The sequence below is a fragment of the Colobus angolensis genome, unplaced genomic scaffold (genome assembly GCF_000951035.1).
Source record: "Colobus angolensis palliatus isolate OR3802 unplaced genomic scaffold, Cang.pa_1.0 Scaffold61, whole genome shotgun sequence".
Classification (NCBI taxonomy): domain Eukaryota; kingdom Metazoa; phylum Chordata; class Mammalia; order Primates; family Cercopithecidae; genus Colobus; species Colobus angolensis.
The window spans coordinates 8,991,978-9,010,676 of NW_012119710.1; the positions used below are offsets into that span (position 1 = coordinate 8,991,978).

At 53.0% G+C, this 18,699-nt stretch overlaps 1 protein-coding gene across 1 annotated transcript; it reads left to right on the forward strand.

The window, feature by feature from the left end:
- The first annotated feature begins 9,041 nt into the window (after window positions 1–9,041).
- ZP1 (zona pellucida glycoprotein 1 (sperm receptor)) lies at window positions 9,042–17,553 on the forward strand. The gene is made up of 12 exons (XM_011963548.1): window positions 9,042–9,251; window positions 10,641–10,762; window positions 11,020–11,383; window positions 11,820–11,963; window positions 12,448–12,635; window positions 12,707–12,804; window positions 14,676–14,803; window positions 14,889–15,078; window positions 15,148–15,289; window positions 16,800–16,881; window positions 16,996–17,115; window positions 17,381–17,553. Exons 1-12 carry the CDS (start codon window positions 9,056–9,058, stop codon window positions 17,527–17,529), a joined length of 1,923 nt encoding a protein of 640 aa, XP_011818938.1. The 5' UTR covers window positions 9,042–9,055; the 3' UTR covers window positions 17,530–17,553.
- The last annotated feature ends 1,146 nt before the right edge of the window (window positions 17,554–18,699 follow it).

Consider the following 18,699-nt stretch of genomic DNA (forward strand, 5'->3'; position numbering starts at 1 on the left):
CTCCACGATTCATCCTGCAGGGCCTCTTTCTGAGACCATCAATGTCGCTAGATACTCAGAGGATACTTACAGCATCAGTGTTTAACAAATACAGTCAAGGGAGCAAAGGAACGGAGAAGGGGCCAACGGAGCCCTCAGGCATAGGCCCAGCCCAGATGGGCTCTCTTCTCCCTCTAGCCCTGCCTTAGGAGGAGGGTTTTTAATGTTCCCTTCTGGCCACTTTAAAGCAGTCAGTCAAACAGGAAGTGAGATGCAGGGCAGGAAGCAGGGTGAGGCCTGCCCTGGGATCCTCCGGCCGCTTGCTCGGAGGCCCTCAAGCCACCCACACCCAGTAGAGGAGCAGCATGGCAGGGCCCCACATGATACCTTGAGGAGGCCCAGGTTGAGTTCCCTGGTGCCACCATCACCTACAGGACTCCTCGCATGGCCAACAAACCCCTCGGTGATCTGGTCCCACCCAAGCCTCCCCCAGTATTGCTGCCACTCCCCTAGTGGCATCCTGTCATCAGCCCGCACCCATCACTGTCCCCTCCTGTCCCGTGCACACCAGGCTGTTTCTGTGCCCTGGCTTATGCTGTTTGTGCTCTGCTCTGGAATGCCTTTTCTTCCCTTGGACTCTCAGTGAACTCCTATTCATCCTTCAAAACCCTGGTTAGAGGTTGCCTCCTCTGGGAAGATTTTGCTGATTCTCTCAGACAGACCCACATGCTCTCCCTCCCTCCCACATCTCCACTTCACTTGACCCGTAGCCCCCTTGTCCTCCCTGGTAACTCTTGTTCACACAACTGTTCACCACCCTCATGAGCCACCTGAAGACAGAGACTTATTCTGATTTTATCTCCTCACCTCCAAAGGCAAGCAGAGGGCCTGACACATGAGAGGGGTCCCAAAAAACAGTTGCTAAACACAATGAATCTCTAAAATTGGCTTCCATTTGCAGACCCCAAAGGACCCCAGTCCCTCATGGTGACCCATTCTGGGACCTTTACTTTTTTTTTTTTTTTGAGACTGAGTCTCGCTCTGTTGCACAGGCTGGAGTACAGTGGTGCTATCTTGGCTCACTGCGACCTCCGCCTCCCAGGTTGAAGCGACTCTCTTGCTTCAGCCTCCCAAGTAGCTGAGACTACAGGTATGCGCCACTGCACCCGGCTAATTCTTGTATTTTTAGTAGAGAAGCGGTTTCACCATGTTAGCCTGGCTTGTCTCGAACTCCTGACCTCAGGTAATCCGCCTGTCTTAGCCTCCCAAAGTGCTAGAATTACAGGCCTGAGCCACTGCACCTGGCCCCATTCTGGAACCTTTCTTACCCACGGTCTGGTGCAATTCTCCATGGCTCTGTCTTCACCTGCAGTGGGTACAACCTTGGGGACTGATGGCTTTATAGTAGGAAGGAAGACAAGAAGGCAGAGCAGGCAGAGGCAGTCCTGGCCTGGGCTCAGGCCCACACATGTGCCAGGCCATCTTCGCAGAAACAACAGTGGTGTATTTGTTTCCTAGGGCTGTCAGAACAAACTACCACAAACATGGCGGTTGTAAACAACAGAGACTTATTCTCTTACAGTCTGGAAGCCAGAGTCTGTAATCAGATGTCAGCACTTCCTCCAAAAAAAGCTCTAGAAAAGGAGCCTTCCTTGGCCCTTCCAGCTTCTGGTGTCTCCAGGCATCCCTTGGCTTGCGGCTGCATCCCTACCTCCTCTTCACCCGGCCTTCTCCCTCCCTCTTTTCGTGTGTCTCTCACAGAGTACTGGTCACTGGACTTAGGGCTCATCTGGATCATCCAGGGTGCTCTCGTCTTGAGATTCTTAAATCAATTACATCTGCAAAGTCCTCTTATCCAAATAAGACCACATTCACAGGTTCCAGGGGTTACAGGTTCCAGGGGTTAGGTTGTGGACATGTCTTTTGGGGGCCACCATTCAACACACTGAAAGCAACAATAGCTGCTGGGTGCGGTGGCTCATGCCTGCAATCCCAGCACTTTGGGAGGACGAGGCGGACAGATCACTTGAGGTCAGGAGTTCGAAACCAGCCTGGCCAACAGGCAAAATCCCGTCTCTACTAAAAATACAAAAATTAGCCATGCGTGATGGTGCATGCCTGTAATACCAGCTACTCGGGAGGCCGAGGCAGGAGAATCGCTTGAACCCGGGAGGCGGAGGTTGCAGTGAGCCGAGATCCCACCACTGCACTCCAGTCTGGGTGACAGAGCAAGATGCCATCTCAAAAAAAAAAAAAAAAAAATGAAAACAGTAATAGCTTACACTTATGGGGCACTTACTATGTGCCAGCATAAGACTGAGCCTTTCTCATGGATGAGCTCATCAAATATTCATGCCAACCCTCTGAGTTAGGTACCACTGTCATTGTCACTCACCAAGGGGAAAACTGAGGCTCAGACAGCTTAAGCAGCTCTACCAAGGCTGCTAAGCTGGGGAGCAGAGGAGCTGGAGTTCGGAGCCATGTGGTCCAGCAGCAGAGCCTAGCTCTTCCCAGCTGACAAGATTATCTGAGGTCTTTTGTTCCCTCAGGGGAAGCAGGGCTGCCTGTCTTCGGTTAAATGCACTACCACTGGCCTGGGAGCATCTCTGCGGTGAGCATAATCCATACACACACACAGCTGGCGCTGCCCTTGGGTTACTCTGCAGGCCCCAGAGTGAGGCAGCCTGCTCCCTGCCGATTTCCTGGCATGTGTGGATCCCCTGAAAGGGGATCTTGTCTCTCCAGCCTAGAGAGGCTCCATCCTCCTCCAGTGCCCTCCCTGGGCTCTATTCGCAGAGGAGACAGGGCAAGCAACTGATGCTTACATCTCACTGCGCCCCACTTAGGTAGACTGTATTCTTAGTTCCATTTTACAGATTAAGAAACTGAAGTACCATTTAAAAAAAATTCACAGGTCAAAAACAGAAAGAAATGAACAAACAGGTTTACGAAGAGGCCAAGTGGCCAGGCGTGGTGGCTCATGCCTGTAATCCCAGCACTGTGGGAGGCAGAGGCGGGCAGATTTCTTAAGTCCAGGAGTTTGAGACCAGCCTGGGCAATATAGCAAGACCCCATCTCTTTAAAAAAAAAAAAAAACAGAAGCCAAGTGGATAAAGCCAAGATTCCAAGTCAAGTCCCCTCCATCTGACCCTCTCTTCTCATCAATAAAAATAACCGTCGTCGTAATGGCTATCGTGTTCAAACAATGACCATGTGCAGACCCTGTTCTGCCTGCTTCACATGGATTATCTCATTTAATCCTCAAAGCAACCCTACAATTTAGGTCCTGTTATAACCCCATTTTATAGATGAAGAAAGCAAGTCACAGAGCAGGGAAGGGACTTTTCCAGGGTCTCCAGTGGGTGAGCAGAGGAGCTTGGATCCTCCCAGGCCGATGAGCCGTGGTGTCCATGAGTCTTTGCAAGAATGTACAGTCGTAGGACTCAGAGTGCGCTCGCTCTCGCTCGCTCTCTCTCTGTCTCTCGCTCTCTCTCGCTCGCTCTCGCTCTCTCTCGCTCTCTCTCTCTCTCTCTGTCTCGCGCTCTCTCTCGCTCTCTCTCGCTCGCTCTCTCTCTCGCTCTCTCTCGCTCTCTGTCTCTCTCCTCTCTCTCTCGCTCTCTCTCGCTCTCTCTCGCTCTCTCTTGCTCTCTCTCGCTCTCTCGCTCTCGCTCTCTCTCGCTCTCTCTCGCTCTGTCGCTCGCTCTCTCTGTCTCTCGCTCTCTCTCGCTCTGTCTCTCTCTCTCTCTCAGATAGTCTGGCACCCTTTCCCCAAAAGTGTTCTGCCCTTGGCCCTGAGGAAGCCCGCCTTCTCTTTCCCTGCCCGTTTCCAGCACCTTGGGAGACGCACTCTCCCATGGGTCCATGACCAGTAGGGAAACACCTCTCTATGTCTTATCTAATTGCATTCCCGCCGTAATAATTCTCATCCTTACTCTCCAGATAGAGGAAAAAAGCCGGTAAGTGACGTCCCAGGGCCCTTGTGCTCATAAACAGTGAGCACCAGGCAAAATCCAGGCCTCTCAAAGACTCCAGCTGATGCTCTCTCTGGCCCCTAAAAGCCCCCGTTAGAAAAAGTTCTCTCTTTTATGATAGAAAGCAAATAAATGCAGAAGGAAGGGTGGAGTTAGAGAACCACCAACCACTTGGCAACCACCACACTAGCTGGTGAACATTTGAAGAGGAACACGATTAATTACATAGTCCCAAAGTATCTCCCTGTAAGATACTCATGAATTACAAAGAGAAACATCATTACTTTATGGTAGAGAAACCTGGCAGACACCACCTTATCCAAGTTATCAAAGTGACATCAGCAGTAACAGGACAAGCCAGCGGGGTGTGCCTCTGGATAGGATGCACTGAGAAGGAAATGACATCACTTCTGGGGTTCTCCTGCTTGTTCGAGCTGAATTGTATCCCCCCAAAATTCATATGCTAAATCCCTAACCCCCCACCCCCATTCTCCAGAATGTGACTGTATTTGGAGATAGAGCTTTTAAAGATGTGATTTAAGATTGAGGCCCTAAGGTGGCCCTAATCCAATCTGACTGGTGTCCTTAGAAGAAGAGGAAATTGGTTTTTGTTTTTTGGGACGGAGTTTCACTCTCTCTCCCAGGCTGGAGGGCAGTGGTACCATCTAGCACTGCAACCTTCACCTCCCAGGTTCAAGTGATTCTCCCACCTCAGCCTCCTAAGGAGCTGGGATTACAGGTCCATGACCAGGCCTCTCAAAGACTCCAGCTGATGCTCTCTCTGGCCCCTAAAAGCCCCCGTTAGAAAAAGTTCTCTCTTATGATAGAAAGCAAATAAATGCAGAAGGAAGGGTGGAGTTAGAGAACCACCACACCAGGTTAATTATTTTGTATTTTAGTCGAGATGGGGTTTCACCATGTTGGCCAGACTCATCTCAAACCCCTGACCTCAGGTAATCTGCCTGCCTCAGTCTCCCAAAGTGCTAGGATAACAGGTATGAGCCACCGGGCCAGGCAGAAGAAGAGGAAATTTGACCATTCAAAGAGACACCAAGGATGCACCAGGACAGGGGAAAGACCACGTGAGGACTCAGTGAGAAGTCAGTCGCCTGCAGGCCAAGGAGACAGGCCTCAGGAGCAACCAGACCTGCCGCCACTTTGACCTAGAATATCCAGGCTCCAGAGCTGGGAGAAACAGACTGTTATTTAAACCACTCAGTCTGTATTTTGTCACAGCAGCCAAACTGACTAATACAAGGCCAAGATGCATCAACTAAATCTAATGTAATCAGGAGAAAACAGCAGACAAACCGAAACCGAGGGCCATTCTGCAAAGTGATCGGGCTGTACTCAAAAATGTCAAGGGTGTGAAAGACAGAAGAAGATAGAAGGGCGGTCCCAGACGGGAGCAGACCGAGAGGCATGCCAGCAAGACTCTGAGCCTGGATTGGATCCTGCAGACTTGCAGAACCATTGCACTCCTTTGCCATGAAAGGCACGGTTAGGACAGTCGGCAGATGTTGAATAATTGCCAGCCAGAGCAGGAGCACCATCATCTCGGACAGATACTGCCACTTCAAGCTCCTGCTCCCTTTCTAGCCTCATACGTTTCAAGGAAATCACTTCTAACTACAACAGCCAGAAAGAGCAGACAGTAAAATACAGATAAGACAGCTCCGGCACAGATTGGGGTGGAGGGAAAATCTCTTTGATAACTGCCAAACTTCATCCTCACACAGTGAGCCCCAGTCAAACAGTGGGCCTTAGTAAGCACCTTCCTTTCCCTTCAGGTGCACTAAGACAGGGAAGCAAGAAGCAGACTCGGGGGATATGCCTGCAGCTGCAGAAAGACGTATGGGAACAGGCACACGACTCTCCCTCCCAGATACGCACAGCAAAGAGACACAGAAAGCAGTCCCAGCCTCTGATAAACTCTCCCACCCTAAATCCTTAAAACCTGTTAGTCCGTAAGAGAGTGGGGCTCTGACCTACCTCGGCCAGCCACCCCTCTCAGGTGTATTCAAAATAAACCTGTCCCTGTTGCCTGTCCCTTTCATGTTTCTTTCCACTTTAATTCTTGCAATGATGTCTGCAGATTAGATTGTTGTGTTTATACCAGTGTTGGTTTCCTGATTTTGATCATTTGACCATGGGGGTGATTTGGTTTCTTTAGGAAATGTATACTGAAGTAATTAGAGGTAAAGGGGACTCTGTCATTTCTGCAACCGACTCTTGAATGGTATGGAAGAAAGTGCATGTACGTGTGTGTGCGTGTGTGTGCGTCTGCACACATGCACAGAGAGAAAGCGGGAGCTACGGCAAATGTAAAAAGTGAACAGTGAACATCTGAGGAATCTGGAGGAGGCTATATGGAAATTCTGCAAATCTGAAATAATTTCAAAATTAAAAATTTAAAACTTCCACATTGTCCCTCAGGAAAAATTCACCCCTCTCCCCGCTCCTGCCTGGCTCCTCTCCCTCCCCTCCTAGTCCTTCCCTCGCCAGCACCCCCGGCCTGCCTGGAGTCCCTGTCCTGGACCTTTATGTGACCTGCTTCCTCCGTCCTCCTCCTGCCCTGCTCTCCCCAGATCCCCATCGCACCATCCCTGTCCTCCCCGCCTCCTCCCACCTCTGCTCAGGACCCCTTTCCTCCAAAAACGCTTCCATGTCGCCCACCCTCGATGCTGTGTTGAGTGTCTCTTCCCACTGTGCTCCCAGAGAGACCCCCAACCCACCCCACCAAGCTTTCCCAGCTGAGCTCTAATCACAGTCGAAGTGAATTATTGCCAAGCATTAAATCATTACTACATCTGGTGCCCATGACTTGTCTCTGTGTGTCTTCCTGTCCACCATGCAGGCAAGGAAAGCATTATCACCCCCGTTTACAAACAGGAAACCTGAAGCTCTGAATAGATAACGCGTCTGAGTCACAGCTAAGAAAGTGGTTGGGGCACCATTAGAACCGACTTTTTTTGTTTAAACTTTTATTTTAGGTTCAGGGTTACTTATGCAGGTTTGTTATACGGGTAAACGCATGTCAAGAGGGATTGTGGTACAGATTATTTCATTATGCAGATACTAAGCCTAGCACCCAATAGTTATTATTTCCGCCTTTCTCCCTCCTCTTACCCTCCAACCTTCAAAAGGCCCCAGTGTGCACCGTTCCCCTCTATGTGTCCATGTGTTCTCATCATTTAGCCTTCAGTTATATGTGAGTACACGTGTAAGTGGGAATATGTGGCATTTGTTTCTGTACCTGCATTTGTTTGCTGAGGATAATGGCCTCCAGCTCCATCCATGTCCGTGCAAAGGACATGATCTTGTTCTTTTTTATGACTGCATAGTATTCCATGGTGTATGTGTACCACATCTTCTTCTTCTTTTTTTTTTTTTTTCTTTTTTGAGACAGAGTCTTGCTCTGTTGCCCAGGCTGGAGTGCAATGACGCGATCTTGGCTCACTGCAACCTCTGCCTCCTGAGTTCAAGCCATTCTCCTGCCTCAGCCTCCGAGTAACTGGGACTACAGATGAGCGCCACCACACCTGGCTAATTATTGTATTTTTAGTAGAGATGGGGTTTCACCGTGTTAGCCAGGATGATCTCAATCTCCTGACCTCGTGATCCGCCCGCCTCAGCCTCCCAAAGTGCTGGGATTACAGGTGTGAGCCACCGCACCCGGCATGTACCACATTTTCTTTATTGAGTCTACCATTGATGGGCATTTGATTCCACGTCTTGGCTATTGTGAATCGTGCTGCACTGAACACATGCGCACATGTTCAGTGTCTTTATGATAGAACAATTTATATTCCTTTGGATATATATCCAGTAATGCGATTGCTGCGTCAAATGGTAGTTCTGTTTTCAGCTCTTTGAGGAATCACCACACTGCCTCCCACAATAGTTGAACCAATTTACACTCCCACCAAGAGCGTATAAGCATTCCTTTCTCTCTGCAACCTCACCAGGACCGGCCTCTTAGCTATCAAGGCTCTCCCCTTCCAGCAGCTGCTAATTATAATAGCCGCCTTTTCTAATGTTTGCTGAGCTCAGTTTCCTAATGTTTGCTGAGCTCAAACGCTGCTAGGCCCTAGGCTAATCACTTGCAGGAATTAGTGCCGGGACGTGGGGCTGGTGACAGTCCCTCCCTCAGAGGATGGTCAGGCGGTATAAGGAGCGAACACAAGCAAGGCCTGGCACTGTAATCATAGCAGACCGCAGGCTATTCTTGTTGTTTCCAGCTGCTTTTATGTCTTAGAACTGTTCTAGATATACAGAACTGAGAAGATAGTACAGAGAGTTCCCATACCGCAGGCCCAGTTTACCTCATAAATGATCTTACATGAGTATGATCCATTATTGCAATTAATGAACAAACCAATGTGGGCACATTATTATTAACTAAAATCCACTTTCTTCGCTTTTAGTTTCTTTTTCTGCTCCATGATCCCATCCAGATGACACATTACATTTAGTTGTCCTTGTTATTTTTGATTAGTCATCGTCATCGTCATACTGACCGGCTGAATCCTGAGGAGAGCCCTTGGAGGTGATACTGGTCTGTTTACTCACCTGCAGCCCCCATTCTGCTGCCAGCTCTGAGGGCCATGTCTTCCTGGTCTTGCTCTACTGCCCCTACAGCCCTGCCTGAGGAGCTGTGACTGCACTGACCAGGCCTGCAGCTCCCAGTGGTCCTGAGGCCTCAAGGCAGGAAGGAGGCCCTGGAGAGCCTGTTGGAGCAGGGAGGGAATGTGGAAAGGCTGGGGTGGGAGGGAGACAGCAGAGGGCCTGAGGTCTGCAGGGCCACCTCCCAGCCCTGGATCCCTTCCCACAGCCCATCTGCAGCCTCAGTTTCCTGGGAAGCTCCCTCCTCCCTTCCAAAGCCACAGCTGTGGGACAGAAAGCCAGGGTCAGGGGCCACGTGCAGCTTTCTGCCTCCCCCAGCCTTTGGGGCAGGAGTTTCACCACAGTCCCTGGTGGCCAGGTGGGGGCTCCTCCAGGTGGGCCCCCTTTGCCCTTAGAGGCTCCCACTTGCCACCTCCTCCATAAAAGGCCTGGGCCCCGCTCTGGTGGTGAGGGAGTAAGGGGTGTGTCTGTGGCGTCTCATGGCAGGAGGCTCAGCCACTACCTGGGGTTACCATGTGGCCCTACTGCTGCTGGTTGCCACCCTGGGGCTGGGTAGGCGGCTCCAGCCTGACCCTGGCCTCCCAGGCCTCCGGCACAGCTACGACTGTGGGATCAAGGGAATGCAGCTGCTGGTGCTCCCCCGGCCAGGCCAGACTCTCCGCTTCAAGGTGGTGGGTGAGTGCTGGCAGAGCCCTGGCCCCCGCCTCCCTGGCCACAGGCTGCTACCAGAAGGGAGCTGGGACCCTTCCCCTGGAGAAGGAGCAAGAACAGAGGACTCCCTCCAGCCTGGGGGTGTCCAGCCCCCCACCTCCTTACCGCAGAAAAGGGCAAGGAGGAGAATCATCACCCAGGGCAGCTTTTCCCACGTTAGTGTGCGTGGGAAACACCTGGCCACCTTGTTGAGGTGCCGGTTCTGATTCAGTGTGCCTGGGGCAGGGCCAAGCCTCTGCATTTATTTTCTCTCTCTCTCTCTTTTTTTTTTGAGATAGATTCTCACTTCTTTCACTTCTCTGTCCCCCAGGCTAGAGTGCAGTGGCACGATCTCAGCTCACTGCAATCTCCACCACCCGGGTTTAAGCAATTCTCCTGCCTCAGCCTCTTAGTAGCTGGGGCCACAGGTGTGTGCCACCACGCCCAGCTAATTTTTGTATTTTCAGTAGAGATGGGATTTCACGATATTGGTCAGGCTGGTCTCGAACTCCTGACCTCAGGTGATCCGCCTGCCTCGGCCTCCCAAAGTGCTTGGGTTATAGACATGAGCCACTGCAGGCCTAGGCTCTGCATCTCTAACCACACTTGGTCAATACTGAGGCTGAGGGTCCATAAACCACTTTCAGCAGCAGGACCTAGTGAGCGTGGCCTGGTGTGGGTTTGGAATTGGGGTTTGGATCTGCAGCTTCTAAACGGGTGTGATCTTGGACAACTGACCTGACCCATAAGCCTCTGTTTCCTCATCTGCAAGGTGGGGAAGATGAACCTGGCTGTGCTCATGGAACAAGGGCATGGGGACATGCCCACACCCAGAGTGTGCCCAGGCTGTTCTGGGCCAACGGGGGTGGACACCCAGGGGGTGTCTCCGAGTGACTGCAGCAGCGACAGTTAACCTGGGAAATGGGTTCAGATCTTTCTACAAAGCCCAGGATTCAAATCCTCATTCTGCCCCTCATTGTGTGCACCTGAGAAAGTTTATGCACCCTCCCTTCCTCAGCTGCCTCAGCCACAGGATGCAGATAACTAAGCTTAAAAGAAGTGATATGAAATAGCCCGGTGCCTGAGACCCTGTGTATCCCTTCTCCACCTCACCTTCGTGCCTGCCTGCTGCCGTCTGCTATGAGCAGGGAACCCTAGCTAGAAAGATCCTAAGACCCCCCCATCCCTTTACAGCTGTGGAAGCTGAGAGCAGAGAGGGGAGTGGGCTTGCCTGAAACCACACAACAAACCAACAGTAAAGCTAAGGCGAGTACCGAGGTCGTCTGGCTGCTGAGTGGGAGCTCCTTCCGGGACCCCAGCAGCCCCTCCCTGCACCCTTCAACATCCCTGGCCCCTCCCCTTCCCCCACTGCAGATGAATTTGGGAACCGATTTGATGTCAACAACTGCTCCATCTGCTACCACTGGGTCACCTCCAGGCCGCAGGAGCCTGCAGTCTTCTCGGCTGATTACAGAGGCTGCCACGTGCTGGAGAAGGTAGGGGTCCGTGCTCTGGTGCAGGAGCAAGCTTGCCCTAGTGTCACTTCAGGCTGAAGAGGCCCCTCATGGAACCAGAGCCCAAGATCTGTTGAGCTGGTGGGTGGTGGAAACTAAGTCCTGGAAGGTACTTTCTGGGATCCACTATGAATCCAGCTCCCTGCCTAACGGGCAGCTCAGCTCTCGTGGGCCCGTCCCCTGCCTGGGTATGCTAGGTGGCCTCACCTTGCTGCTCCCTGCTGGCCTCTCACCTGCAGAATGGGCGTTTCCACCTGAGCGTGTTCATGGAGGCTGTGCTGCCCGATGGTCGTGTGGATGTGGCACAAGACACTATCCTGATCTGTCCCAAACCTGACCACTCCTGGACTCTGGACTCCCAGCTGGCACCACCCACCATGTTCTCTGTCTCGACTCCACAAACCCTTCCCTCCCTCCCCACCTCTGGCCACACCTCACCAGGCTCTGGCCATGCCTTTCCCAGCCCACTGGACCCAGGGCACAGCTCTGTCCACCCAACCCCTGCTTTACCATCCCCTGGACCTGGACCTGCCCTCGCCACCCTGGCTCAACCCCACTGGGGCCCCTTGGAACACTGGGATGTGAACAAACCAGATTACATAGGTACGCAGGACATCTGAGTGTACTTACCTTCTGCCTGGGGCCTTCTAGAGTACAGGGTGGCCTAACAGCCTTTTACTGGGGCTCTAAGAAGCCATTTCTTTTTTTGTTTTTTTCTTTTTTTTAGAAAAAGATGATTCCTTTATTCCTTTGTAGTATTTGGAAAACAGCTTTAAACATGTATAGGTACACTAAAGCTAGAAGAAGTCTTGTAAAATTGTTTCCTAATTTTAGGCAGAAACTCACTGAAACCACTGCCAGCAACATGTGGTTCTCAGAAAACGTTCTCTAGAAATGTCAGTAATATGCAGTTTTGAGGGAGGACGTTTAGTGTGCTGGCTAAGAGCATAAGCTCTGGAGCAGGTTCCCAAGATTCAATTCCAGGGCCACGATTTGCAAACTGTGTGCCTTCAGCCTCATTGCTCTGTCCCAACTCTAGGTACCCACCTGAACCAGGAGCAGTGCCAGGTGGCCTCGGGGCACCTCCCCTGCATCGTGAGAAGAACTTCAAAGGAAGCCTGTCAGCAGGCTGGTTGCTGCTATGACAACACCAGAGAGGTTCCCTGTTACTATGGCAACACAGGTACAACCTCCTACCCCAGCACGATCCCGGTCTCCTGGATTCTGAAGCGGAAGGAGAGCTGTCTCCTCCAGCTGGTGGAAACTGCTTCCCATCCTCCTCCTGGAGAGCCCAACTCCCACAGCAGATGGCAGAGGAGACCTTTAGATGGGGCGGTCACAGGTCCCAGCTGGCCTTATAACAACTATCCCAGGAAGTATTAATAGATCTACCTTTACACACATCTGTATTTTCAGATCTAAAGCACCCTGGTTTGGATAACAGATTATATGGCGAGCCTACTTTTAGAGTGTAGTTCAACTCATTTGTCTCATGGATGAGAAAAATCAGTCCATAAAGGGTTTGCTGGGGTCAACACCAGCCTAAGTAGAGAGTAAGCGTCCAGACTTCCGGGCCCACACTTAAAGCCTGGCTGCCACCCAGACATCCCCTGTCTCTGTGCTGGATGGACACCAAACCCCAAGGCCCTCATCTGCCTTTGTCCCAGCTACTCTCCAGTGCTTCAGTGATGGCTACTTCATCCTTGTGGTGTCCCAAGAAATGGCCTTGACACACAGGATGACACTGGCCAACGTCCACCTGGCCTACGCCCCCACCAGCTGCTCCCCAACACAGCACACGGAAGCTTTCGTGGTCTTCTACTTCCCTCTCACCCACTGTGGAACCACAGTGCAGGTAGGAGCCGGGACCACAGGCTGGGGCCTGGTCCCCCCGAGAAAGCCTCACCCAGCTGTCTCTTCCCACAGGTGGCTGGCGGCCAGCTCATCTATGAGAACTGGCTGGTGTCTGGCATCCACGTCCGAAAGGGGCCACAGGGTTCCATCACACGGGACAGCACCTTCCAGTGAGGGCAGCCCTCCTCCTACAGGCGTGGCTCTGTGCTAGGGTGTCAGGGGGCACAGGAGAGCTCAGGACAGGCTTCGAGCTATCTGGGCTCAAACCCCGGCTCTGCTGTTACCTGGCTATGTGATCTTAGGCAAGGGGCCCACCTCTTCCCAGCCTCCCCTGATAGGCAGGAGAAATATCCCTCTGTCAGGGCAGACGTGAGTGTTAAGTGGGGGCCTTCTGTGCCTGGCCTGCAGGGTTTGGCTAGAAGCCCATGACCAGTCCTGAGAGGGCTGGAGTCCTGAGAGAGCCCTGTCTTGGTCTCTCTAAGAACCAAGCTCAGAGCAACTGAAAGCATCCCCTTCTAGGTCCCAGGAGGAGGCTGAGGCTACGGCTGTTGCCCCTCCTAATGTCAGGTTAAGAAGCCACAGATGAAGTTGAAGATACCTCTCTGAGGATGTGGTGGGAGAGGAACTGGGTGGGGGAGGAACCCCTCATTGTTAGGGGCCTCCTGGACCTGCTGACTCGAGGCAAAACCAACCCAGGTGCCCAGGATGCCAGTAGGGGTGACCCGAGGGAATCTGCCTGTGACACCTGGCTCTGAACCTGTGTGACCAAGGGCAAAGCACCTCACCTCAGCCCGCTCAGCCTGTGGGACAGAGCCAGTGCATTAGCCAATGGGTTGTAGAAATCCTGTGCTTGACGCTGCGTGGACGCCCGCGTATCTCCTTCCCCTTCCCGCCCTGCCGTGAGGGTTGGGGAGCAGGGGACTGTGTCACAGTTCAAATGTATTTGGCTTTAAAGCTCTAAGTACCACAGAGGGGGTAGCTCACGCCTATGATCCCAGCGCTTTGGGAGGCCTAGGTGGAAGAATTGCCAGAAGTTCAAGACTAGCCTGGGCAACACAGTGAGACCCCATTTCTATTTTTTTTTTTTTTAATTTTAATTTAAAAAACCCTTAAGTTCTTATTGGGCCAAATGGTGGCGGACAAGTCTGTGTCATGCCTTCGACTCTCTGATGTAAGAGCTATGGGAGTCAGCCAGACTACAACACAGAGGGGCTGGGGATTCCTGAAGGGAGGCAGAAGTCAGGGGAACAGCTGCAGCCGGCAGGACTAGGCCAGAGGGCTCAGACGCAAGTCCTTCTGAACAGGGGTGAGCCACTTATGCCTACTTAGCACCTCCTCGGTGCCAGGCCTCTGGGGTGCTAGGAGGATGTGGGCCCGCCCGAGTGTGAAGGAGCGGCCACCATGGCCCTTAGGCTAGTGAGGAAGACGCTAGACACTGTGGCCCTTAGGCTGTGGCAGACCAGCTGCAACTACAAGGACCATGAAGACACAGGTGCATCATCTTGTGATCTCACTCAGTCTCAGCGCCCTCAAAGGGAGGCAGTCACAGCCATTTTACAAATGAGGACACTGAGGCTTAGGTTAAAAGACTTGCTTGTGGTCCCAAAGCCTGTAAATGCTAAGAAGACTCAAACCCAGGTCTGTTGGGAAGCAGAGCGCCTAGGCTCGTCTGCCAGCCTCAACTGTCAGGCTCCAGGGGCCTCGAATGGCACAGCAGGCAGTTGTGGGTATCCAGGGCAGACCCAACAAGGTGCCAGCCCCCCGAGGGCCTGTCTGTATCCTGATGTATCCTCCCACCAGGTTCAGGGCCTGGCATAACAGGCTTGAGCCATCCCAGGGAGACCAGGTGGGCAGAGGATGGGGCTGGGTGAGCTTCCTGAGCCGGCCTTGGAAATGCTGAGTGTTGCTTAAGTAGCATCCATCTGCCCTGCTGGACAGTACCCTGTTTGTTGCACCCACGGAGTTGGTGCCTAGTTTATCACATAAACAGGATGCTCTGATTCTGTGTCTTCTCCCCCACCCTCTTGCACGTGGACTTCAGGCTTCATGTGCGCTGCGTCTTCAACGCCAGTGACTTCCTGCCCATTTGGGCGTCCATTTTCCCACCCCCGTCGCCTGCCCCTGTGACCCAGCCCGGCCCCCTGCGACTTGAACTGCGGATCGCCAAGGGTATGCTATGCTATCCCTGCTCTCTCCTGGCCCCCACTCCCCCGATGCACAGTCCACCCTGGCTCATGAGTCACCCTCCCTGCAGACAAGACCTTCAGCGCCTACTATGGGGAGGACGACTATCCCATCGTGAGGCTGCTCCGAGAACCAGTCCATGTGGAGGTCCGGCTTCTGCAGCGGACAGACCCCAACCTGGTCCTGCTGCTGTACCAGTGCTGGGGCGCTCCCAGTGCCAACCCCTTCCAGCAGCCCCAGTGGCCCATTCTGTCAGACGGGTAAGTGTCCCCATGCTCCCCCAACCTGCTCTGCCTCCTGTAAACAGCCTCTCTGACTTCTCTTCTCAGATGCCCTTTCGAGGGCGACAGCTACAGAACCCAAATGGTAGCCTTGGATGGGGCCACACCTTTCCAGTCTCACTACCAGAGATTCACTGTTGCCACCTTCGCCCTCCTGGACTCGGGCTCCCAGAGAGCCCTCAGAGGACCGGTAAGAAGCCCCGGCTGCTGCATGCCTGGCCCCATGTGTTAATTGGGGAGGAGCTGGTTGCCAAATCCCTCTGGCACCCCGTGGACTTATGTGGACAAAGTTCTGGGATGGGGCTTGGCTTCTACCAGGTGTCATGGAAGGCAGCGGGCTTCGGGTCAGCAAGAGGTAACCCATAACCACCACCAGGAGGAAGGAAAGCGCTGCCTGTGCTGCAATCAGCCCTAAATCTGAACTCTGGTCATGATGTTCTAGGGTAGCCTCGCCTCACTTCTGATTCCAGAAATGATAATGTGTTCCATGTAATTCTGCTTTGAATTTTCTTTAACTTAGCAATGTCTCCAGAAGGTAAACGTAGATAAACTTACGGTATATTTAGGTTTTCTATGTAATATACAGATGGCCCCACAGGTGACAGACGCACTGTAACTCTTGTCCTGTTGAACAGCGTATCTTTCGCATCACATACCCAAATCTCGAGATTTTTCAATCACTGCCTGTTGTTATGTCACATGTAGACTGATTTCACTGGTGAGCACTGGTTAGGGCAGCTTCATTCTCATCTCTGCTGTGTGCTGCCTCCTGATCCAAGAGACGCTGACCTACCTGGATGAGGGGTGCCCGTGGGTGAGGCCTGCTGGGTCAGCTCAGCTCCTCCTGTTTCTGCTCCCATAGGGCACTGCCCCTGCCCTTGTGTATCCAGAAGCAGTGGTAATCTGCCTTCCCCTCTTCTCCCAGTGACTGGTCTTGGGGGTCACAAACGGAGGGCAAATATCCATTCTCCTGCTGCCTGGCCAAGCCCCACCTCCTTGGAATTTGCTGTCTCCCTCAGTAGGCCAGGTGGAAGGGAGAGATCCAGCCCTCCTGGGGGCTGTGCAGCCAGAGGCAGCATTGGTAGAGCAGGCCTGCCAAGGACTGGGGCTCTCTGAGGTGCGGTGGTCCCTGCCTGCAGGGCACTCCACTGCAGACTTGGACCTTGGGGATGGGGGAAGGTGCGGATTTCAAATCAGGAAGGAACACATTCAGCTCTGCACTGCCTCAGCATGGGCAGCAGTCGTTGTCTTGGTCAAGAAGTTCAGATTTCGGCCAGGCGCGGTGGCTCACACCTGTAATCCCAGCACTTTGGGAGGCCAAGGCGGGTGGATCACCTGAGGTCAGGAGTTTGAGACCATCCTGGCTAACACGGTGAAACCCCGTCTCTACTAAAAATACAAAAAACTAGCCGGGCGAGGTGGCGGGCGCCTGTAGTCCCAGCTACTCGGGAGGCTGAGGCAGGAGAATGGTGTGAACCCGGGAGGCAGAGCTTGCGGTGAGATGAGATCAGGCCACTACACTCTAGCCTGGGCAACAGAGCAAGACTCTGTCTCAAGAAAAAAAAAAAGTTCAGATTTCTCCCTGCCTGAACAGCAACAGCCTAGACTTGGCCCAGCTTGGGGATCCCATGTCCCTGCCTCTGTGCTTCCTGCCCGGTGGCACCGAACCAGCCACTTTGATGTTCTTCTCCTCCCACCAGGTTTACTTGTTCTGCAGCGCCTCTGCCTGCCACACCTCAGGGCTGGAGACTTGCTCCAGTGCGTGCAGCGCTGGGACTGCAAGTGAGTCTGGGGTGCGAGTGGCATTTGTTCCTTCATACATCTTCAGGCCTGTGCCTGGCTTTTGGGCCACAGGGGCAGGAGATAAGCTCAAGATTTCATTCTTCCCCTGGGCAGGACAGCGACGATCCTCAGGTCACCGTAATGACACTGCCAGGCCCCAGGACATCGTGAGCTCTCCGGGGCCAGTGGGCTTTGAGGATTCTGATGGGCAGGAGCCCACACTTGGGCCCACAGGTATGAGGGCTTCTGGATGGGCCCCTCAGGACTTACCCACTCCCAGCCCTCAAGACTGTGCTGACAAAACGGGGATGCTCCGGCCATAGCTGAGGGCAAGAGATGGTGTCACTGCAGTCAGTGGGGAACTAAGTGAAGACAGACATAGTCCACCTCATCTGCAGAAAGGCAGCTTCAGCTCTGCCCAGTGTGATACAAAGTTCTGGGGTGGAGGGGAGGGCTGGAGGGGCCTCACCCAGTCCTGCCAATCCCTTCTCTCTGACAGACTCCAACGGGAACTCCAGCCTGAGGCCTCTCCTTTGGATGGTCCTTTTGCTGCCAGCTGTTGCCCTGGTCCTTGGGTTTGGTGTCTTTGCGGGACTGAGCCAGACCTGGGTCCAGAAGCTCTGGGAAAACAGTGAATGGGTTCAATAAACGATCATTTCAAACCTACTGAAACCAGGTGTGGAGAAGTTATTTGTGACCACTAGAACAGAACGATTTCTTACGTGAGAAACGTCCTAAGTCAGCTGTCCTTCCAGAACTGTGATGTTGATTACAAATACTTCATATGTGCCACACCCTGCACAGAGGCCAACATCCCCCAAGGCTTAACTCGGGAGCCTCTCCCTCTTCACAAGGAATGGTGGCATTTCAGGCAGAGCAAACAGGACAAAGATACTGGGGTTAAGATGTTGGCAAAGAACAGCAACAGCTGGGCAAATGGCTTGTGAAGGCTTGTCACCTCCTCACAGACACAGGGGTTCTGGCCAGGGCATCCTCAAAGCACCCTGAGCAGCTGCCGTCGTGGATACAGGGAACTCTAAGGCTGAGTTGAAGGAGAACTTCACAGACCCCCTGAGCCTGCCAGCCTACTGTAAAAGCTGCATTTGTGATCACAGCCTCCCATCCCCTCCCCCGGCCTCCCAAGACTAGTCCATGTGGGAAGGGCTGGTACAGGAGGAATGGCAGCCTGCTGGCCCTGACACTGCCTGCCATGGTGGGCATGGCCACCAGACAGGTCCGTACCAGTGCTGGCTATGCCGCTGAGCCCAGTTTGCCCATACACGGCATGGGCCTTCATCTCTGACTTGGCAGCAGTCTTTTCCAGACATGTGGATCTTCTAGGTGGAGAAGGGGGCCGGACGCTAGGGTTTGGCCTCAAGGGGACAGGGAGAAGAATCTGGCAGGGAAGGCTGAACTTGGATTCAGACACCTCTCTGGACTTCAGGTAGAGCACGAGCTTACAGAGCTGTTACAAGGGGAGCTAACATGCTCAGGTCATGTCTGTGGTCTTGATACATGAACCCTCTACTCACTCGACTCGGGCCTACTCAGCCTTTCCTGTCTTCAGAATACTGGTCAAGCATGTGGACCCCAGAGCTGGCTTCTTACTAGCTGTGTGATACTCAGTAAGTTACTCAACTTCCCTGGGCCTCAGATTTCTCATCTGTAAAATGAGGTTAATGTCTATTCCAATAGAAGTATTGGATAAAATGAGTTAATAAGAATGCTTAGGGCCGGGCGCGGTGGCTCAAGCCTGTAATCCCAGCACTTTGGGAGGCCGAGACGGGTGGAACACGAGGTCAGGAGATCGAGACCATC

What these genes read in the sequence shown, in the direction of transcription:
- ZP1 (XM_011963548.1), top strand. Translation starts at nt 9,056, where the DNA reads ATGGCAGGAGGCTCAGCCACTACCTGGGGTTACCATGTGGCCCTACTG. An exon ending in TGAACTGCGGATCGCCAAGG is followed by an intron (nt 14,804 to 14,888) that starts GTATGCTATGCT and finishes CCCTCCCTGCAG; the next exon opens with ACAAGACCTTCAGCGCCTAC. An exon ending in AGAGAGCCCTCAGAGGACCG is followed by an intron (nt 15,290 to 16,799) that starts GTAAGAAGCCCC and finishes TCCTCCCACCAG; the next exon opens with GTTTACTTGTTCTGCAGCGC.